Source organism: Scyliorhinus canicula, chromosome 10 (assembly GCF_902713615.1).
Source record: "Scyliorhinus canicula chromosome 10, sScyCan1.1, whole genome shotgun sequence".
NCBI lineage: Eukaryota > Metazoa > Chordata > Chondrichthyes > Carcharhiniformes > Scyliorhinidae > Scyliorhinus > Scyliorhinus canicula.
The window spans coordinates 169,041,202-169,065,244 of NC_052155.1; the positions used below are offsets into that span (position 1 = coordinate 169,041,202).

Consider the following 24,043-nt stretch of genomic DNA (forward strand, 5'->3'; position numbering starts at 1 on the left):
CTTGCAGAACATTCAGTACCTGCAACATTCCCTTTACCTCTGCTGAGATTGATCTAGGACAATGTCCTTTGCAATGTATAAAAGGAAGGTTCAGCTGATCCTGCAGTTCAAATAGGTCCCAACTGTGTGGTGAGTATAGCACTGAACACTAACGTGAACATTCAGTAAAGAGTGAGCAAAAATGCACAACATCATTTATTTCACAATAAAAGTAATATCCCGAACTCCCCTGTAACCATCAATGCGTGTCAACCATGAGTAAACCAGTACATTTTGCTCTCTAACTAGGCTAGACTCAACAAATAATCATGCTGCACACATGAATAAAGTGAAACCAATATAATATGAAATATTTACAATTGAAATTTAAATAAAAAAAATAGCTGTGTCACCTTTGTACTCTCAATAAGTCTTATGGTAACTGAGTTGGGCAGGAAAGTTTTGGCCATGATGCGGAGCCTCCCCAGTTTGACCAGCAAGATCTTTTACAGATCACTCGAAGTTACAGCACTGTTAGCCGGCGGTGAGTTTCACCATTGAAAAGCTTCCCCTGCCGCAGAATCACGTGCCTCTCGGGCATGACACGAACATTTAAAATTTTAATTGTAATCAGATAAGAAACAGGACATAACTCAGAGAGCGGAAGTGTCACCCACTTCCAGCTCCACCAGCGGATACGGCATGCCACTGGTAGAATTCCACCCCAAACTTTTCAAAAGAAAGCTTGTGAGACATGTCAGTGTTACACAAATTTTATTAAAAATTTATTGAACATAAAATGTGACTATACATTTGACAAATGTAACAGTAGATCAAATGTTGAGTTGCCCGTTGTTACTGTGCTGTAATTTTCTTTGTTCTTTGATATATTATAACATGTGTTTTTGTAACATTGTGCAAATAATACCATTGCAAATTGGGAAACAGCAATTTGATCTGTGGAAAATTAGCTGTGAGCTTTCACATGGCAAGAGGTCCACATGAAGGGCAGAGAAAAAGTATCTTGATGATCAATGGAACAATCCATTTAACTCAACAGTTTTATTTAGAGCATTTTCTGTGTTATCAGTCTTGTCTTATATTGGCATTTTGGCATTATTGTTGAATTTCATTGGAAGATTTGTTCCATTATTTCATCTTCAAGCTACTGTCTTCCTTATGCATTGATATCAACTTGTGTTTTTGATGTCTCGTACTTTTGAAATTAGTATTTCTATCTGCAATTTTCAGTTCCTTTGTAATCCCTCTGTATAGTTCTGCAGTGCCTCTCCTTGTTAAAGTGAGACATCGTTTAAAACATATGAAATGCACCAGCATCAAGTGCTGTTGCCCCTTCAGAAGATGGTTGTACTTAGGAAACTTGTACCCTTGTTTTGACACACTTGATAACATTTGTTCGATGATTGTCCATTTGTAATCTTCAATGGAGTCAAATGAGTTATTTGTGGTTATAAAGTCGACGGAGAGTTCAGTGTTGTTGCTAACTATTGTTACATCTTGTTCAATGCCGGGGGGCATATTGTATGAAATCTTTTTTAAGGTGTCGATTATAGTTTGCATTTGACAGGATGCTTGTAAAGTCACTCTGTGCTTAGCGGCATTGTACTCGGTCGATACTGTGAATGGATGCCCGCAGTGGTACCAGCTGTGGAAGCAAAAGTAAATCAAATAATTTTAAACTACAGCTGGGCAGAATTTAAAAGCAACTAAGATAAATTGACCAACTTTCAAATTTGGTTAGATATACTGTTTTGAAAAATTTGTCTGTAGCTATTTCAAAGTTATTCTTAGTAAATATGTCCAATAGTGGCTGTACTAGTTGCAGGTCTCACACTTTTTCAGTCTGATCGGAAATTTTTCGTGGTTACAGGGTAGAAGTCACGGATGTGTACCAGTCTTGTTCAAAAACATTTTTAGACTGAATCTTAAAATAGGTGAGATAATTCATCATTTTTGGTACAAAACGGATTTAATCAAATCAGGTCTGTTGGGAAATGACCTTTGTTTATCTAATGTGGATTTATCCCAGTGTCCCTTTTGAAAAATGTATAATGTCTACCACTCAAGTATATTTGTTCTACTCATCATTAATGCCATTTGAGAAAAATAACTTCCTTCGTCTATACTCTTATTTTCTGTTCACACGAGTGGAACGAAATATGCCTAGGTAATAGGTGTATGAGATTCTTACTTATCAATAGATATTCTCTCACAGAATGGAAAAAATGCAAACAAATTGCCATCTAATTTTGCAATTTCAGGAAAAGATGATCCTTTTTTAAAAAATCAACAGCAATTAAATTACAAGGGAATTATATCAAATGTGAAAAGTGTTACTTACCACAAAATCAGGAAGATTAACGGCATCTTTTCTTCAGTCAGTGCAGTTGGGTCTATTTGAGGTGTGTGAATGCTCCTCCTGCACCTACTCTCTTTATGTGGGAAATCGAGGGGGAAGTCCAATTTCATCAGCTGAGAGTTTCATTTCACCACAAAGTGAAAGTGAAAATCATAAATTATGCAGTCAGAAAAGACACAGCAAAAAGCTAATGGGGCGTGTTCAGCTTGTATTTCAATGTATACCAAGGAAAATCTAGTGTGGTGAATTATCGGTCCTTATCCCTAAAAGAGTCCCGGATACTTTAAAATTCGATTTTGAAATGCTTACATTTGCACTTAAGATATGTGCACATTTGCAACGTTTTATTTGAAGGGTTTTCAAACTCTAAATGTATCATTTCACTCCTTTTTATAATGTTAACCCTATTCTGCAGCCCACAATACATACTGAAAATCTGGAATAAAAACAGAATAACAACCAAAAATGTTGGAAACACTCAACAGGTCTGGCAGCATCTGTGAAGTGAGGAACAGAGTTTTGATGAAAAGTCACAAACATTAAAACATTAAGTGTGTCTCATTTCACAGATGCTATCAAACCGTCGAAGCGTTCCCAGCATTTTAGGTTGCTATTCTGCAGCTGTGTTCTGATCCCTGATAATAACTCTAAAATTGGCAGCATCCTGAGTTCCTGCTCCTTCAGGTACCAAGCCCCGAGTGAACGTTGGCGACCATCAACTTCAAAGGATTGGTCTATGATTATGCTTGGGAAAATACTGCAGTGGTTTTCTATTGCCAAATGCAGTGTAGCCGACCAGGAAACTCACCTGTTCTTAGCCACCTGCCGTCAGGCATATTGGGAGGATTTAGAGGCTGTTAATCAACCAGTTTGGTCAGATTATCATGTCCCAGAATGGGGTTTGAACCTGGAGCTTCTGGCCCAGAGATATGGATGCTACCAAAAGATCTCCAATCCTGGGTTAAGATTTTTTAATATTTTTAATTTTTTTCTACCCCAATTATTGAGTAAAAATGCAGTCTTCAAAATGAGGTTAGAAACATGTTTCCCTTCCTCATGAAATTGTATTGACTCAAACTGAATTTATGTCAATCTAAGCTTTTGTCGTCTCTTTCCCCACAAAGCTTTTCAATGGATTTGGGGTGGGCAGAGATGAAAAAATATATATGGTACGTGGTCTGCTGCATCACCTTCTCTCCGCAGTTTTTCATGACCATTTATGTTGGCAAATTGCGGCTCCATAAATATGGCCGAGTGAAAATGAAATGAAATGAAAGTCGCTTATTGTCACGAGTAGGCTTCAATGAAGTTACTGTGAAAAGCCCCTAGTCGCCACATTCCGGCGCCTGTCCGGGGAGGCTGGTGCGGGAATCGAACCGTGCTGCTGGTCTGCTTTAAAAGCCAGCGATTTAGCTCAGTGAGCTAAGCCAGCCCCTAAATCGCTTATTGTCACGAGTAGGCTTCAATGAAGTTACTGTGAAAAGCCCCTAGTCGCCACATTCCGGCGCCTGTTCGGGGAGGCTGTTACGGGAATCAAACCGTGCTGCTGGCTTGCCTTGGTCGGCTTTCAAAGCCAGCGATTTAGCCCAGTGTGCTAAACAGCCCCTTGCACCATAGGCACATAAAATGGAGGGAGACGCATCTCAAATCATATTTCATGCTGTTTGCATTGAAACACTGGGCTTCAAAGCCACCCGGTCAGACCAAGGAATCGGCATTCACCACTTAGTAGGTGAGTCCCCGGGCTATAAAATGATGGACCGCCCAGGCCTGCACTTGTGAGCATAGACATGCATGGATCTCACTAGTTTGACAGAACTTCAAAATGTAAAAATGTTTTTTAAAAACTCACTTCCACAGCAATGAGTCCTTATTAGGTTTGGTGAAGGTATGTTAGGAAGTCTACAAATATGATTGCAAGGTGATGGAAAACTTTGACAAAATCTACCAAATTGTGGGACAGACATTTTATGCTGTGGATCCACAATAGCCTGGAAAAAGTGAATTAAGGTGGGCTAATATTTTATGCAGGATCCTTGCAACTGACAGAGACATTTATTCAAAGTCCTTGTGTGAAAGAGCACTGTGAATTTAATCTCTTTCTCATCACTACGTCAAAATGTGTACAGAAGTGCATTTTAAAAGTTTGCATATATTGAAATAACTTGCTGCTTTTAGCTTTTTATCAAGCATAATAGGAGATATCTTCTCTCTGGGCTATGGGTTCCTGTAAATCATCTTCAGGTTGTAGTATGGACATGTGACCGTCCGCAACCAAGCATTCCCTCAATTATCATCGAGTCACACCAATAACTTGCATCACCCAATTCAGTCGTGTTACATGTTCTTTGCTCTTGCCTAAGGCAACATTTGTTTTCAAAATTATCATTGCCCGTGAATTAATCCCTTTTTGGTTGTATAAAGAAAACATACTGATCTGCTTTATTCACAAAACATGGTATATATGTTCCTCGACTGATTAACACACTATTGAGACTAAAGAGAAAAATAACACAATTAGATGAATAAATCTCTGCGTGTTTCATGGGACAAAGTGCACAAGGAGGCATCCTTCTACTTTTCTTTTGCATCTTTTTCAGCATTAATTGCAGGGGGAATTCTTAAATCTGAGCTTCTTTCAGCCAGTAACCAGTAAATTCCCTGGATTAATCACAAATTCTTTTGTGCTCACGTTTTATTGAAACAAAAGGGTTTGAAATTGTGCAAATGCCTGTCATGGGAAGTTTCCTGTAAGTCAGGATGTTTAAAATTAGCTGAGGGGGAAATTTTACGGAGTACGCAGGAGTGGGAAACATAGTGAACAAGGTGACTAAAGTAGGCAGCAAGCAAAATTTTGATTTCCCAAATGTGGGTTCAGATGCAGAGATTAAATCAGCAACATATAAACTGTGTTGGCCACATGCCATCCTGTGGTGGTTTCAATAGTTGTAATAGATTTGTATGACATGATTGCTCATTGGTGCAAAAATGTTTTTTAATTACATCATCCTTTCAAGATAAAATCAGAAATGATAGCTTGAAAGAAGTACAACAGAACAGGCAACATTTGGGGAGTCTTGCATCAGCTAACATCCTCAAGAATGGTACGATGGAAGAGCTTCAGTCATGTGTGGAGAGACTAGAGAATCTGGAATTGTTCTTCTTCAAGCGGAGAAACTTAGAAGGGAGATTTAATATCGGGTGCTCGAGTTATAAGAAGTTTTGATAATATGGGGAAACTGTTTCCACTGTCAGGAGGGTCGATGAGCAGAAGAGCAGATTTAAGATTATTTGTAGCACAGACAAATGAGAACTTTTTTTTAATAGCTCGTTTTCATAGGATCCCTCCAGTGCAAAAGGAGGCCATTTGGCCCATCGAGACTGCACTGACCCTTCGAAAGACCACCCCACCCAGGCCCAATCCCCCATCCTATTACCTTTTTAAAAATATTTTTACTAAAGGTATTTTGCATATGTACATAAAAACATCAGAAGACCACAAAACTCAGGATCAAAGAACACAGGCCCACAACATCCCCTGATATCCATCCCACAACACTCCCTGCCCTCTTAATTGCCCCGTCCCCACCCCACTGACATCTTAATTCCCCTTGAAGAAATCGATAAACGGCTTCCAGCCCCCTCTCCCATAAGGTGAACTTGACCTTCTCCAGAATTTCTACCAAGTCACCAACCAATACCAGCTCAAAGCAATCCGTCTCTGGGCTATCAGGAAGGCAAAAGCCAATACATCAGCATCGCTTCCCCCACCTGGACTCCCAGATCTTCCGACATGCAAACTGTCGCCATCTCCGGACTCCGGGCCACCCCTACCCCCAGATTCTCGGACATGACATCTGAGAACCCCTGCCAGAACCCCCTCATGGTGATGTGGATGCTGCCCGAAAGGGTGAGGCAGTAGAAACTGATTCAATAGTAAAAGAAAATTGAGTAAACACTTGAAATGAAAGTATTTTCAGGGAGAGGGGTATGAAAATTTCCAACATCGCTATATTGTGCTGACAGTTGTGCTGCTTGCTGGGTGGGCTTCCGCAAGGACCAGGGGCAGTAGCGGGGCGGCCATGTGTGCTGTAGGGTCGGGGTGGACGGGCACGGACAACAATTGCTGCAGCCTGCAGGACAGCCATGCAGCTACGCACGCTGCTAACTGCCCACTGTGAACTTAGTGCTATGGGTCATATGGGTGCCTCCCCAGGCCATCTTCCTAGGTACCTTCTAGCCCCAGCCGACCCATCAACGGGATGGGCTGCTCCAGAGCAGCCACTGACATATTCTTGGCTGGTATGAGGATATATGGGAAGTGGAGTGCCTACATGCAGCTCCTGCTTGTCAGGCGCTCGAGTGCCACTTCCGACCCCGGCTGTGTATGGTATGGAACGCATTCACGCCGCTGTCGAGGCACCGGTGCATGGCATTCCGTTAGACACCGGTTCTGGCCTCTATTTTCAATTGGCGAGCGATTCTTCCGCCTAATCGTGCTTCACGATTCCATTGTCGCTGGAGGGAGAAACACGCCCATCGTCTTTTGAGCCAGGGTTCCATTTTGGGATTGCAACAAGTTGAGGTTCAAGTGCATGGAGAAATGGAAGAGGGATCTGAGGAAGGACAGAGATGGTAATTTACAGGCATAGAGGAGTGTAATGGGAATGGTCTGCCATCTGGGTGTCGTGGTAGGAAAATAAGAGCTTAAGGGGCAGTGTAAGTACTGTCCAAATGTTGGTCCATCTCAGGGTGTCGCTGGCAAAATCCTTACAGAACTTTCAGTACCTGCAACATTCCCATTACCTCTGCTGAGAGTGATCTAGGACAATGTCCTTTGCAATGTATAAAAGGAAGGTTCAGCTGATCCTGCAGTTCAAATAGGTCCCAACTGTGTGGTGAGTATAGCACTGAACACTAACGTGAACATTCAGTAAAGAGTGAGCAAAAACGCACAACATCATTTATTTCACAATAAAAGTAATATCCCGAACTCCCCTGTAACCATCAATGCGTGTCAACCATGAGTAAACCAGTACATTTTGCTCTCTAACTAGGCTAGACTCAACAAATGGGACAAAGTGCACAAGGAGGCATCCTTCTACTTTTCAGTACAACGGTATTCACTTTTCACATGACTGGCTGTAGCACCACCTCTTTTTAATCTACCTGTCACGCCTGCGTTCTTTGTCTCCATTGCACACACATGCTCTGCCTTGCTATTTTCCACTCCACCCTTGGCTCAATAGTAGCACTGTTAACTCTTGAGTCTTTATGAATTTGTGCCCCTCTGCAGGATTAAATAATATAACCTCACTGCAGTACTGAAGGAGCATGTTATCAAAGGTGCTTTTTTCAGCAGAGATAATAAATCACCATTCCACCTGCCTCGTTTGATGGATGTGAGGAAAATTCCCGGTGTTACTCAGAACAGGGATATTTTACTGTTGTGGTTATGTTACTGAATTCTTAAACCATATTGGACTAATAATCGAAAGCAAGTTTAGATCATACTGTGATGTTTTGAGAATTTTGTAAAAGTGTCACATTGATGTAAAAAAGAACTCTGTTGAATCACTCATGTTCTTTTTATGGAAGGAACCCTACCACCAATTCAGCCCTCGGACTTCTAGGTTCAAAGCAACATGGATATCTCATAATGGCTCACTGAAATGGCCGAACAATAGTGCTCCCCAGTCTACTAGAATCAGTGATTTCTGTGCCAAACCTTGCATGTGAACAGCAGACACTTACGTTGATTACGTAAATAATTCTCCGGCCAGCGACACCGGTATCGCGATCAGGCGGAGAATTGTATCTCAGCCGAAAATAGAGCTCGGTGTCGGCGCCCATGGAACACCGTACCATGGCTTAAAATCGCCGTGAATGCATTCCACACAGCGTGCCGGTATGCAAATTGTACACTAACAGGCGTTAGCACACCATTAATGGGCTCGACCGGGTAGTCTCCGGCCTCCCTCGATGCTCCGCCTCCGCCAGGCGGAAGTGACTCGACACGGTTCACTTGTATTTAAAATCAAAAACCCGGCGCTGTGGCTGGCGAGAGAGGAGGTAAGTCAGTTCCCAAAAGCACAACCGTGGTCTGCCAGTTGTGCCACTGGCTGGGGGGTGTCCGCCAGGGCAGGGGGGGGGGGGGGAGTAGCGGGGGCGACCGGGAGATGGGCTGTGGGGTTGGGATATCTCCCCAGGATGGGTTGGCTGGGCTGCCATTGCTGCGGCCTGCAAGGCAGCCATCTGGCTGCACACCCACTGATTGCCCACCGCGTCCATAGATATGCAGAGCATCACCGGTCGTATAGGTGCCACCCCCCTTGAGCCCAAGAGCCCATCCAACCCATCCACAGCATAGGCATAGTCCAGTGCAGCCCTTGGCCCACCAGGTATTGGAACAACCGGTGCACCTATCCAAGGTGCTGCCCCACTTCAAGCGCAGCAGTGGGACCGTGGGGCATTCCTCAACCAGTGGACACATGCTCTGTGACCATCGACACCCTCCCTGGCACACAGCCCCTCTCAGGGCAGACATCCCACCAGCAACACCATCGGCTAGCCCAACCTGCAGGACTACCAGCTGTCACCAAGACCTGCTTGTCCACTCTGCCCCTGGCTCCATCCATCCTGCCCCAAGAAGTGTAGGCACAACCAATGCACTGCACAAAACCCACAGAACACCACAGCTAAGATCCCAACAGGTGCCCACACCCCTGGCCGAGCCCCACCCATGGAACATGGAGCTGGTTAATGCCCCGCCCCACGCCACAACCTGCTGACAGCCCATCCAAGGAGTAACCCCCCCCCCCACAGTTGACCCACAAGAGGCTGCAGGACAGGGGCCGCAGAGTGTACCGCTGTCATGGGTAGCGCCAGCCATTGATACCCTTGCTGGCAGGGACAGGTGGCAGGGTGCCAGGCACAGTTGGGGCCAGGGGGAATGGGTGGGGTATGAGGGGGCCGGGGCTGCACGGTGAACCAGGGCCACCGTGCAGACAGTTGGACCTGGATGGGCATACTCGCCATGCTAACATTTTACCCCCGACAATGGATTTTGGTGTTGAACCAGGAATGGTCAGCATGTGCCTAGCCGCTGCCACCCTAGCAGACACAATGAGGCTGCATGAGCAGGAGCTGCTCGGGGAGGATCCTGTAGAACCGGAGCCTACCCCAGAGGAGCAGAAGCCAGTGGTGAGGCTGGAGAGCCTGCTGCCTAACAGGCCAAGGAGGAGGTGGGAAGGAGGCGTTGCATTATGCCTTGTGTATACCGGCTTTAGGATGTCTTAATCTATCTTCTCATAAGAGTCAATTGTCCGGTTGATTGGGGGTATCCAAAATACAACTTTTTTACGAATGATCAACTGACTTGCATAAGAATTAAAGCAAAACTTTAAACAAAACGTTCAAATACAGGGCAAAGAGTTCATTAATCAAAAAACACAAATGACTGGAATGAATCAAGGACTTGGGACGGTAGAAACGCAGGAACAAACCTTGACCACGAGGCCTTACTCTTAAGGAAATCCTTATCTATGGTTTTGTCCCTCAATTACACTTATTGGGTTTTAATTCTCAGCTGACCTGGTTCATTAAAATAGATTTCTGTCACTTCGCGGGCAATCTATTCATTAACCATTGGCCACGGGGCAGCACGGTGGCAGAGTAGTTAGCACTGCTGCCTCACGGCACCGAGGTCCCAGGTTCGATCTCGGCTCTGGGTCACTGTCAACGTGGAGTTTGCACATTCTTCCCGGGTTTGCATGGTTTTCGCCCCCACAACCCAAAGATGTGCAGAGTAGGTGGATTGGCCACGCTAAATTGCCCCTTAATTGGAAAAAAATTAATTGGATACTCTTAACTTTAAAAAAAAATAAACATTGACCATTGCTGAAGATTGACTGGTATCCATCAGGAATAATTTTGTGTCTACGTACGCTGCCTTACGAGAAGGGGATTCTCACGCCACGGCTAGCCAGCAACCTTGCTGTAGCTACTTACTTGATACCTTCTTATCACTACATGCACTGCAACACAATGGTCTATTCATTGTACGAAACCATTTGTTGAAAACAAATTTCTGCAGGCATGACTCAAAGTTTATTCATTATCTGAAACAATTACTACGTTTTCACAGTCATGGTCTTTTGAATAATTCCATTCTCTAGCTATGCACTTACCTGACAGTACCTAACGACACCAATAAATCAATAACCTATCACAGGCAACGCCTGTTATTCAAGGACCTGCCGGACTGACTGTGTGGCCAAAAACTCCAGCTGACCAGGGAGTCCAAACGGCCTATCTGCTGCATCATTGCGCATGTGGTGCCGCGGGGTTGTGGGGAGGATACCCGCTCCCCCGGTGGCTGTCAAAGTGAAGGTCGCCTTGAACTATTTTGCCTCGAGGTCCTTCCAGGTGCCGAGTGGGGACCTGTATGGGATCTCCCAGACCTCTGTGCACATGTGCATTCGTACTTTAATGGAGGCCCTGTATGCTCAGGAGGCACAATATTGTCACCACGAATATAGACCGAGCCCACCAGGTTGCCCAAACAGCAGCATTCACCGCCATCGCCGGTATGCACGAGGTCCAGTGGGTAATCAACAGGACACATGTCCCCCCTACAAGCACCACTGCACGTCTGCGCCCGATACCCAGGCAGCGTGCATGACACCTTCATCTTAACACTCAACGGTTCCCGACACCTTCGAGTCACTCCCTCATGTTGATGATATCTTTCCAGAAGCCTCAAACTAACATGGAGAACCGCTATAACAACATGCATGCAGCGACCAGGAATTAATCGAGTGGTGCACGGCTTCCTAAAGATGCAGTTCAGGTGCTTGGCCGTTCTGGTGGGCCCTCCAGTACAGCCCTAGGAGGGTCTCCCTCATTGTGACGGACTGCTGCATTCTCCACAACATTGTGCACAGAGGGGCGACATCCTGAAGAGCAGGAAGAACACCAGGCCTCATCCGGTGAGACAGAGGAGGGCAAGGATGGGCAGCCACAGGAGGCAGTACAACGTGTGCACAAGGGCTGCACTGCGCAGGATCCAATCGCCTCCAGGTTCACCGACTAGGGGACCTGGCCACCAGCAGCTCGAGCACTCCATCCCCACAGCTCTCTCTTTCCCCCTCCCCCCACACACACACACCTGCACCCTGTTCCATGCTTCCCACCTGCTTCACTACAGCTTGCTGGTCTTGGTTGGTAGTATCAGCAGGCCTGGTCCATGAGATGGAAGATGGTGATGACACTCTGCGATGAGCTCTGGTGCTCCGCATTGTTTGATGAAGTCTGACTCCTGCCCTCGGTAGCACTTTCCACTGTCAGCCCAAGTGATCCCTGCTTGTGTGCTGGCCATTCTATTTCCCGGTCCCACCGAGTCCCTAGGGAAGCAGGGGTGCGGACGGGGTCCCGGCGTGTCGGAGTGGCGTGAACCACTCCGGCGTCAGGCCGCTCCAAAGGAGAATTCCGCACCTTTAGGGGCCAAGCCCTCACATTGAGGGGCTAGGCCCGCGCCGGAGTGGTTCCTTTGAACGGCCTTTCGCGCCATGCCAGCCGGAGCCGAAAGGACTTCGCTAGCCGACGTACGTCCGCGCATGCACCGGAGTGTCAGCGGCTGCTGACGTCATACTGGCGCATGCGCATGGGAGGGTCATGGCGGAGGCAGAAGAAAAAGAGTGCCCCCACGGCACAGGCCCATCCGCCAATTGGTGGGCCCCGATCGCGGGCCAGGCCGCCGTGGGGGCACCCCCTCCGGGGTCAGATCGCCCCAGGACCCCGGAGCCCGCCCGCGCCGCCAATCCCGCCGCTCAGGTAGGTGGTTTAAACCACGCGGGCAGGAGAGGCCTGTCAGCGGCGGGACTTCGGCCCATCGCGGGCCGGAGAATCGACGCGGGGGCCCTGCCGACTGGTGCGCCGCGATTCGGGACACGGCGGGGGCGGGATTGACGCCGGCCCCGGGCCATTCTCCGACCCGCCGGGGGGTCAGAGAATTCCGCCCATGCTCTGTGGTGTTGAGGGGTTGCAGCTGGGGGAATGGGTCACCAGCCAGTCTCACCTCATCATCAGGTGATCCTGCAAGACAAAAGACATGATGCATGGTTAGATCACGTGTCGGTGAGGGGGAGGGGTGACACACGTGCCAGAAGGGCATTGTAATTCATTGGGGCTCACATGCGTCTGATGCTGACCTCCGCCTCGGCAAGTGCCAGCTCTCCAACCCTGCTGACTGGGTCCAACAGCATCTGCTCTGCAATGCTGACTTCCCACAGGTCCGGTGTGCTCCATCTGGTCTTCTCTCTCCCCCTGGGGTTGTGGACCACCTTCTCTTTCGGGAACAGCTAATGCACAGTGTGAGATACGGGGGAAGCGCAGGGGATCTGCAGCCAGTGGTCTGTGTTCAGGATACCCGGCTATAGTGGGCAGTATGAGTATTGGCGTGTGGTGCAGGGTAGGGTGCGAGCGAACTGCCGACACGTGGGGTTTGACCGTCTTCGGGGGAGGGAGCAGGCTACGATTGTGTGGGATGGGGGTTGGTGCTGGGGGCAAGGCGGTGGTGTTGACTCAACCTGGGGGGCTGTCCATCCTCACCCAGCACTGCCTATCGGTCTGCCTAGTGGTGACCGCATTGGGAGCCTCCTCTGTTAGGAGTTCGTCTGCATCAACCTCAAAGGAAGAATACGGCCTCATGTTGCTCTATTTATAATCTAGTACCTTTCCGCCCATTATGTTTGTTTAGCTTTTGTAAAATCTGCAAGCTTCTAGGTTGCATCAGGAATATTTTTTCATTGTCCTTTTAAAAGTATTGCCGCATCCTTTTTTTAAGTACCATATTTTGTGCTGTTCTGGAATAACATATGTTCATAGTACTCCCTAAGGGGTTTTTGTTCTTGGAGGGGGGGAGAATCAAAGTAACCACATCAAAGCATTTACTGGCAACTTCTTAAATATTCTCCTCTAATACTTCAGAAAGCCAACTTTCAAAATCCTGACTGCAATTTCTGTGGGGTCTTAGTCTGAGTGCAGCATTGTCAGCACTTGAAGATGATCAATTTTACAGAGTATTAATGCATCATCAGGACAGAAGGAAGGGAGAATAGCTGACATTTCACTTTTCCTTTCTTGTCTGCCAGCCTGACTCTCTCTTTCTTGCCCCCTCCCCGTTCAATTACCGCAAATAATATTTACTAAAATGGTGGCAAAGTTAACATATTCCAATGTTGAAACTGTTCTTTTTCATATCATTGGCCCAACAAGTAGAGCAGAATGCATATGCTTAGGTTTTTTTGGGAAATAGTAATTAATACTGCACATTTACAGGGCTATTGCTTGTCATATCTGTTGATATTGATTTTATTTAGATTTATTCCAGGAATGTGAAAGTGGGTTATTTGTAACTTGCAAGAAATTTGCATCTGACCTGATTAACCATTTATTTTAATTTATGCAACCTATACATTTTGACAAATAAACGTTATAGCCATATACGTACCCTAAGATAATAGTGTTGCATTTTTCATAGGAAGGGCAATATAAAAGGCCTGAAATAAAAACTTGTTCTTGTCTTGAGCAACTTCCTCAACTCCACTGATTTCCTTCTCCATTTTAGATTTCCAGCAGCCATAATGTTTTGCTTTTAAGAGTTCAAAAGGTGTGTTAAAGATGGGGTAATAGATAATATCAACTTCTAGCCTGTTCAGGGAGGCAAATTAGTTTGAAAGGATTTTCAAGGATACTGTCAAGGGACTAGTTAGGCTGGGTTGTTTTCAGGGCCGGCTCAAGGCACCGGCAACTCGGGCAGTCGCCCGGGGCGCCATGTGCTAGGGGGCGCCAGAGACTCTGGACCCGCGCATGCGCAGTTGGGCCAGTGCCAACCAGCGCATGCGCGGTGGCCGCACTCCCCCAGGGCGCCCCGCCCCTCGGGTCCGCCCTCGGGTCCGCTCCGCCCCCCCCCCCCCCCCCCCCCCCCCTCGGGTCCGCTCCGCCCCCCCCGTCCCCCTCGGCCCCGACACCCCCCTCGGGTCCACTCCGCCCCTCGCCCCCCTCCCCCCCCCCCCCCCCCCCCCCCCCCCCCCCCAAGGGCGCCGAAGTTCAGCTTGCCCGGGGCGCCAGCAACCCTAGGGCCGGCGCTGGTTGTTTTCCTTGGAGCAGAGAAGGCTGAGGAGGGACATGATTGAAGTGTATAAAATTGAGGGGTGTGGATAGGAAGGAGCTTTTACCCTTGGCGCAGGGGTCAATAACCAGGGGACAGAGATTTAAGGTGAAAGGGCAGGAAGTTTAGAGGGGATGTGAGGGGAAACCTTTTCACTCAGAGGGTGGTTGGAATCTGGAACTGACTGCCTGAAAGGGTGGGTCGAGGCAGGAGCCCTCACAACATTTAAGAAGTATTTAGATGAGCATTTGAAATGCCATAGCACACAAGGTTACAGGCCAAGTGCTAGAAAATGGAATGAGAGTAGATAGGTGCTTGATGGCCGGATCGGGCACGATCGGCCGAAGGGCCTCTTTCCGTGCTGTGAAAAAAAACTCTAACTCTTAACTCTGTCTTTGGTGATTCATCATGCTGACCAGGATTCATATTTGATCAGACCCTGAAATCTGGAGAACATTTTAAAGGTCCATCTCTAAATTTAGGTATCAGCTGTAAATCAGTGCTCTCACCTCGTAACTAAAAGATTGTGGGTTCCAAGTCTTACTCCAGGACTTGAACAGAAAAGTCGAGACTGGCACTCGTATTGTAGTATGAAGGAAGGTACTGTCTTTTGGCTGAGATATTAAAACAGTCTGCCCTCTCTCGAGTAGGCATAAAAAAAATCCCATGGTACTATTTTGGAAAAAGAGCAGGGGAGTTAACCCCAGTGTCCTGGCGAATATTTATTCCTTGATCAACTTTGCAAAACACAATTGACTGGTCGTTCTCGTATTGTTGGCTGTAGGAGCATGTTAGTCACGGGTTAGCTGCCATGTCTCCTGCATTACAACATTGGCTCCTGTTCAAAAATACTTCATTAATTATAGAACCATAGAATGGTTACAGCACAGGAGTCCATACAGGCCCTTGAATCCGTGTTGGTTTCTTGTAAAAGGAATTCAGCTAATCCCACTATCCCATCCTTCCCCATAAAAATCCAACACGTTTGTTTTATCTTCAGGTGCCATAATTCAACCAGCTTCCATCACCCTCCCAGACAGTGCATTCCAGATCCTAATCACGGGCCACTTAAGAAATGTATTCATTAGTTACCTTTGATTCTTTTGCCAGTCATCTTTAATTCTGCGTCACCTAGTTCACAAGCCCCTCCACAAAGGATACAGTTTCTCTCTATCTCTCCTGTCTAGGGTCCTCATGCTTTTGAACACTTCTTTCAAATCCACTCCGCCTTCTCAATGGAGAGCAACCTCAACTTCTCCAACCTAACCTTGTATTTGAAAGCCCTCAGCCCTGGAATCTTTCTTGTAAATCTTTTTTCTACATTTTCTCTAAAGCCTTCACATTCTTCCTAAAGCGTGATGCCCAGGTGGTTTGGGATGTCTTCTGGTTGTGAAAGACACTACATTTATCCAATCAATTTCTTCTTATCTCTTTTATAGGAGAAGGAAACGTTATAGTAGCAGGAAACTTTAATGCTTACTGAAATAATATGGATTGCCTCATCTTGCCCATCAGGTGTTCTTTTGAACCTAGTTGTCTGCCATTCTTTCCTAGTCTGCTCCCAAGGGTGTCTCTTCATTTTCCCTTTTTCATCCAGTTTCTCCTCTTTGCTCCCCTCCAACCGCTGAAAGCACTGATCACCTTAAAGGGTGAGACTGGAGACTTAATAATGGGAAACAAGGAAATGTCAGAGGCCTTGAGTAAGTATTTTATATCCATCTTCACAGTAAAAGGCACAAAGAGCATCCCAAGAATAACAGAAAACAAGAGCCAACAGGAAGGGAGAAAAAGTGTCGGAAAAACTGATGGCTGACAAATCCCCTGGACCTGAAGGCCTGCACCCTAGAATTTTAAAATAAGTGGCTGCAGAAATCGTGAATGCATTGGATGTAATATTACAAACTTCCTTAGATTCTGGAACGGTTCCATCAAATGTGATAACCTCTGTTCAAGAAAGGAGGGTAACAGAAAGCAGGAAACCATGGGCCAATTAGCCTGATACCTGCCATTGGGAAAATGCTGGAATCTATTATTAAGGAAGTAGTGCATTTCGAAAATCATACTATTGGGGGAAGACAACGTGGTTTTGTGAAAGGGAAATCATGTTTGACAAATTTATTAGAGTTCTTGGAGGATGTAACAGGTAGCGTAGATAAAGGAGGGCCAGTAGATTTAAGGCAGAGTTTTGTCAGTTTTTAATTAATCGTCCATGATGGTGGGAAAAGCTGTGTGCTGCCTGTCGGCATTGGCGGGGACCAGCTGACCAGGAAATCCCACCAGCCCCAGTGTAACAGCTGTTTGGGGACTCCCACTGGATATCCCCCACCGCTGCCTCCTCGCCTGCTGAAAACGGGGGTGGAGAATCCTGGTCCTAGTGTATTTGGATTTCCACAAGGTGATCAAAAAGGTGCCACATAAAAGGTCACTCCAGAAAATAAGCGTTTATGGTGTTGGAGGTGATATATTAACATTGAAAGAGGATTGGCTAACATGAAACCGTGGCCCAAATCTTCTGTGAAGCTGCAACCATTGTCAGATCATTGTTTTTTCGGCACCCTGACCATGCTCCGCAGTTTTTTAAAAATGAAATTATTCATTTTCATTTATAACCAATATGACATCAACATGAAACAGTCCAGAAAATAAATGTTACATAGTACACTATCGCAAAGAAAATACACACAACTGAACTGATCATATAAATCCCACCCAAAGAAATACAAAAATAACCTACCCCAAATAATAATACCATGAGGTCACCCAACCAGACCGAGGCACGGGGCAGAGCGGAGGATCTCCATCCCAGCAGAACGAGCCACCGGGCTATTAACGAGGCAAAGGCAAGAACATCCACCTTCACCCTAATCTGAAACCCTGGCGAGTCTGACACCCCGAAAATGGCTACCAACAGACAAGGCTCCAAATCCATGTTAAGGAGCACTGACATGGTGCTAAAGAAGGAGACGCAAAAGCTTACCACTCTTGGACCGGACCAGAACACGTTGGTGTGGTTAATGGCCCATGAGAACATGGCTCACACCTGTCCTCCACTCCCGTGATGAACCCACTCATCCTAGTCTTAGTTAGGTGGGCCCTATGTACCACCTTGAGCTGAGTCGGGCTGAGCCTCACGCAAGAGGAAGTAGAGTTCACCATACAAAGAGCCTCAGACTACACGTCCTCATCCAAAATAGGTCCCAGCTCCCCCTCCCACTTCGCTCTCACCCGATCCAGCGAGACATCTTCCATTGACATGATCTTCCTGTTAATGTTTGAAATGCATCCCCCCCCCCCCCCCCCCCCCCCCATGCCGCTAAAGTAATGTAGGACAGGCCTTGCAGGCAAAATGACAAATTAAACTAGCAAACCATCCTTCCAAGACCAGAAGCACTCCAGTTCCTTTCCTTCCTGCAACTTAATGGTCGTATCCAAACACGACGACACAAACAAATTGTTGCCGCAGATAGGAGCCAACAGTGACATTTAGCTCAGCTCAATAATGTTGCCTAAACTGCTTCCATTTCTTCAGGTAGATATCACCACCGAGTTCAAGGAATACCTCACTGGTGAGAACTGGAACAAAGATGTTACCAAAGCCAGTAAACCCGAGCCCCGACACAAACTCTCCTCCATCTGCTCCCATATGGAACCTGACTCCCCCAATCACCCTCAATATTGGCTGCCCAATAATAAGTGAGCAAATTAGGTAACACCAGCCCCCCCTCCCCCATTGTCAGTCTCTCTGAACGAATACCCTATGAATTTTTGGTGGCTTACGCGCCCAAATAAAAGAGGTGATTAACTTGTTAACCTTGGGCAAAGAAAGACTTAGCAAGGAAAGCAGGAAGCCATTGAAACAGAAATAAAAACTTGGGGAGAATGTTCATCTTATCAGTCTGGACTCTGCCCATCAAGGACAGTGGAAGGTTACCCCACTTCTGTAAATCAGACCTTGCCTTACTTACCAGACTGAATAGTTTAATCTGTGAAGCATGGGCCACTCAAACACCCGGATACCAGAAGTTAGCCATGGCAAGACAAAAGGCAATACCCCCAGATTGGCTCCCCTCCCTGGAAAGTATTCACTCTTCTCCAGGTTCAATTCATATCCCGAAAAGGAGCCAAAGCTCCTCAGTTGCTTCATTATTTTCACCAGAGAGGAGACTGTATCCGTAACATGCAAGAGCAGGCCATCAGCATATAGAGACACCTTATGCTCCCTTCATTCACCCAGTGACCTCCGTGCTATGGCCAAAGATTCTACAGCAAGGCAAGCATGAACGGCGACTGAGGGCACTCCTGGCTCATTCCCATACTCAATACAAAATACCCCAAATTCATCGCATCAGTACATATACAGGCTGTAGGGGCTGTATACAATAGCCAAACACATAAAATTAACATCTTGCCCAAATCTCCCAAGCACCTTAAAAAGGTACTCCCTGTCGAACACTTTCTCAGCATCCATAGATGGAAAAATATGAACAAAGGAGGCACAATTTCCAAATCTGTCTTCCTGTGTCAGAAATTCAGAGACATGAAATGCTTTGTGAGTTTGAACAAAGAAAATTACAGTGCAAAGTCTTACAACACCAGGTTGAAGTCCAACAGGTTTGTTTCAAATCACTAGCTTTCGGAGCACTGCTCCTTCATCAGGTGAATGAAGAAGTAGGTTCCAGAAACATATATATAGACAAAGTCAAATATGCAAGTCGATACTTTGAATGTGAGCATTTGCAAGTAATTAAGTCTTTACAAAGCCAGAGAGAGGGGTAATCCCAGGTTAAAGAGGGGTGAATTGTCTCGAACCAGGGATCTATCTCTTCATTCGCCTGAGGAAGGAACAGTGCTCTGAAAGCTAGTGATTTGAAACAAACCCGTTGGACTTTAACCAGGTGTTGTAAGACATCTTACAGTGCTCACCCCAGTCCAACACTGGCATCACCACATCAAAGAAAATTACAGCACAGGAACAGGCCCTTCGGCCCTCCAAGGCTGCACCGATCATGCAGCCATCTGAATTAAAAACCCCTAACCTTCCGGGACCATATCCCTCTATTCCCATCCTATTGATGTATTTGTCAAGGCGTCCCTTAAAAGCCACTATCGTATCTGCTTCCACCACCTACCCTGACGAGTTCCAAACTTCCACCACCCTCTGTGTAAAAAGCTTGCCTCGTACATCTCCTTTAAACCTTGCCTAGCCCCTCACACCTTAAACCTATGAAGTCTTGGACATTATTAAGTGAGCAGAAATCTTCGTAAACATAAATTCATCCTTTATCCAGTTTCAATTAGAATCCATTTTCTAACTGCCAGTGAGGAACTCGAGTGCAGGTGGCTACTGTTCGAACATCACTAGTAATATATATGAAAGCAAAATGCTGAAAATCTGAAATACAAACAGAAAATGACTATCCTTCATAAAATACCACTTAGGATATCTATTAACTAAGAAGACATGGGACTTCCAATGGCGGCTATGTGATGAACACAAGCAGTGGCTCCTGCCAGAGTCGTTTGTTTTGGCTCTTTTCTCCACGTTTATAGGTGATGTTTGAGGGAAAATTGAGTAGTTCGATGGGATAAGGTCCCCACATAAAACTAATGTCCAACAAGTAAAATACAAGGCAGCAAACGGCAAAGAATTGTCGTCAAACTCAGAAGCCCCTCAAGCGTTGGTGGAGAAAATGGCGGAAGCTCCTCCTGCGACTTTGGCCTCTCCGGGGCCGGCCAAGGTGTTGGCAAGCTTCTCGGTGGATTAATTCAAGAAGCAGCAGCAGGCAGCCTCTGAGGACCTTGATAAGACAATTGAAGAGGCTCTCGCCCCCATCCATACGACCTTGTAGAAGACTGATTGGAAGGTACAGGAGCAAGGCGAGGTGATACAAGGCATGTAGGTGGCACTCTCTCTGACCAAAGTAACCTTAGGGGCAGCAGGGTAGCATGGTGGTTAGCATAAATGCTTCACAGCTCCAGCGTCCCAGGTTCGATTCCCGGCTGAGTCACTGTCTGTGTGGAGTCTGCACGTCCTCCCCCTGTGTGCGTGGGTTTCCTCCGGGTGCTCCGGTTTCCTCCCACAGTCCAAAGATGTGCGGGTTAGGTGGATTGGCCATGCTAAATTGCCCGTAATGTCCTAATAAAAGTAAGGTTTGGGGGGGGGGGGGGGTTGTTGGGTTACGGGTATAGGGTGGATACGTGGGTTTGAGTAGGGTGATCATGGCTCGGCACAACATTGAGGGCCGAAGGGCCTGTTCTGTGCTGTACTGTTCTATATTCTATAACCGAATTGTTTCTCTGGAGGAGGAAGTGGCATTGCTGGCTGAAGGGCATAAAGCGTTGAAGGCCAAGGTGGGCGATTTGGAAAACCGCCCCAGATGGCACAAGAATTGATGGGCTGCCGGCGAGTCTGGAGCGCCGACAGACCATATGTCCAAAATGTTTGAGAAGATAATGGGGTTGGGGGGATTGCGATGCCTTCCCAAATTGGACTGGACCCATCGGTCGCTAAGGCAGAAGCACCGATCTGGGGAACCACCATGAGCAATCATCGTCAGGTTCCGCAGGTACCAAGACAAGGAACAGATTCTGAGTTAGGTGAAGGCAATCGAGACTCTGGTTGGGACCATAAGACATAGGAGCAGAATTAGGTCAGTCGGCCCATCGGGTCTGCTCCGCCATTCAATCATGACTGATTTTTCTCAACCCCATTCTCCTGCCTTTTCTCCATAACCCCTTATCTACTTATTAATGAAGAACCTATCTATCTCTGTCTTAAAGACACTCAGTGATTTAGCTTCCACAGCCTTCTATAGCAAAGAGTACCACAGATTCACCACCCTCTAGCTGAAGAAATTCCTCCTCATCTCTGTTTTAAAGGATCATCCCCACACCATCAGGATACATCAAGACGTTGAAGCAGAACTGGCTAGAAGGCAAGTGCGTACAACAAGGCCATGGTCATGTTGTAAAAAAAGTATGTGTGATTCGGTGTGGATGCCCGGCTCGTCTTTGAGTGACTTTTAAAGAGAGGGATTGTCACTTTGATGCACTTAGGGATGCGGAAGAGTTTGTAAAGAAGCATGGACTGGGGGCGAACTAATTGTTAAATCTTAGGTTCATTTGTATCTATTTATTGCAGGATTTTTGGGTTGTGAGTGAGGGCATGTGATTATGGGGATTTGCTGGGGGGGTTTTACTGGGTAGATTTGCAGTTTGTATTTTGTAGAGGGTAGCACGTGGATAGCACTGTGTCTTCACAGCGCCAGGGTCCCAGGTTTGATTCCCCGCTGGGTCACTGTCTGTGCGGCGTCTGCACGTTCTCCCCATGTCTGCATGGGTTTCCTCCAGGTTTCCCACAGTCCAAAGTGCAGGTTAGATGGATTAGCCATGATAAATTGCCCTTAGTGACCCAAAAAAAAAGGTTGGGATGGGTCATTGGGTTACAGGGATAGGGTGGAAGTGAGGGCTTAAGTGGGTCGGTGCAGACTTGATGGGCCAAATGGCCTCCTTCTGTCCTGTGTGTTCTATGTACTTGTGGGATGGGTGTCAGATTATTTCCCCCTCTAACTTTGTGTTGATGTGGGTGGGGGTGCTGGTTGTCGGTTTAATTAATTTTCTGGTTCACTCTGCAGGGGTCAACCTGCTAGCTGTAAAATTAGTTCACGGGAGCAAAGGAGTGGAAGTATCTGCAGCTCATTACTTTAGGATTTTCTTTTAGATAATGAGTTTAGGATTTTTGTGCTTGTGTTGTTTGGGGTTGGGGGGGGGGGGGAGTGCCAGAGGGAGGATCGGGGTCTTTGTTCTCTGTTTGGCTGTTTGATTGTTTATTGGGGTGTGGTATTGCTGGGGCAAGAGGTGGGAGGAGGGGTAGACTGTTGATGGTGACTGATTATTTGTTCTGGTCTTATGAGGGGTTTGACAGCCATCTTGGGTGGGCCTGATATCAACACCCGTTGAGTTGCTGCTGGATTACACCACTTGGTGGGAATGGCCAACTCTTTTGGTGGTGGGTGGGGGGGGTATAAGACTCCCTGTCTGGTTGGTAACTTGGAATGTAAGGGGGTTAAACGGCCCAATAAAAAGGCCATGGGTATTTGCGCACCAGAGAAATTTAAAGGTTGATGTGGTTTTACAGGTGAGAATGGTCTTCTGGAATATCATAGATTATCATAGAATTTACAGTGCAGAAGGAGGCCATTCGGTCCATCGAGTCTGCACCGGCTCTTGAAAAGAGCACCCTACCCAAGGTCAACACCTCCACCCTACCCCCATAACCCAGTAACCCCACCCAACACTAAAGGCAATTTTGGACACTAAGGGCAATTTATCATGGCCAATCCACCTAACCTGCACATCTTTGGACTGTGGGAGGAAACCGGAGCACCCGGAAGAAACCCACACACACACGGGGAGGATGTGCAGACTCCGCACAGACAGTGACCCAAGCCGGAATCGAACCTGGGACCCTGGAGCTGTGAAGCAATTGTGCTATCCACAATGCTACCGTGCATTAGATGAAGGGACGGGGGCAGATTGTGAAGATGTATGTAGCAGAGGGATAGGAGTTTTCTTATTTTCCACCCCCGCCCACATCCAAGATTGACTTCTTTATGTGGTAGGTCTTCCTGGGGTGAAGGGGGTGAGGTACTCGGCAATCGTTATCCGTGATCATACTCCGCATTGTGGACCTGATCTTGGAGCTATGCCCCTCTCAATGACCCCTGTGGAGATTAGACACGGTGTTGCTGGCAGACAAGGGTTTCCGTGAGCGTACATCCTCCGCCATTGGGGAGTACATTGAGTTCAATAGGAACGAGGCGGTCTTATCTTGCATGCTGTGGGAAGCTCTGAAGGTGGTGGTTAGAGGGAAGATAATCTCCTACAAGGCGCATAAGGATAAATATGCACGGGTGGAGAGGCAGAGGCTGGTGGATTCCATCCTCGAGGTGGGCTGCCAGTACTCAATTGCCCCAACGTCAGAGTTGTTGACGAGTAGGAAGAAACTTCAGACGGATTTTGAGCTGCTCTCGACGGGTACGGCAGTGAACCAGGTGCGACGCTCAGCCCTTCTACGAATATAGGGAGAAGGCCAGTCATCTTTTAGTGCTCTAGCTGAGGCGGCTGGCTGTTTCGCAGCGACTGAGGTGGCCCGCTGTTGGCCAGCAGCAAGACCTTCAGGAAAATTCTGCCCGTTGCCTTTTGTTAGTAAATGTTAGACACACCTGGAATATGGCTTAGACAATTCAAACTGCAGTTTCTTTCAATGTCCCCTGGATAAAAGAAAGTATGTCTCAAATCTTCACAGGACAAGAAGGATGCACACTTCTACTCCTTTTGGTGCAGATTGTAATTTAGAGAAATTCTGAAAACTGCATATGCAGGCCGCAATGTCTTAAACTTCTCCACCTGCTAGGAGCTAACAAAAATCTAGTCAAAGCCTGGGGTTTTGAAATGTGCTGAAGTCTGAAGTAACTAATGAAGACATTAAAAGACGCAAGACAATTATTTTA

The 24,043-nt window shown here is 46.7% G+C and overlaps 2 protein-coding genes across 3 annotated transcripts in view; one reads left to right on the top strand and one right to left on the bottom strand.

Moving 5' to 3' along the window:
- LOC119972758 (protein disulfide-isomerase TMX3-like) overlaps positions 1-24,043 on the top strand; it is a 161,682-nt gene that overhangs the window by 108,418 nt on the left and 29,221 nt on the right. The window lies entirely within an intron of this gene.
- Positions 325-2,696, bottom strand: LOC119972759. The gene is made up of 2 exons (XM_038810085.1): positions 2,342-2,696; positions 325-1,645 (listed from the first exon to the last, which is right to left on the bottom strand). The coding sequence occupies exons 1-2, from the start codon at positions 2,467-2,469 to the stop codon at positions 1,129-1,131; spliced, it is 645 nt and encodes a 214-aa protein (XP_038666013.1). The 5' UTR covers positions 2,470-2,696; the 3' UTR covers positions 325-1,128.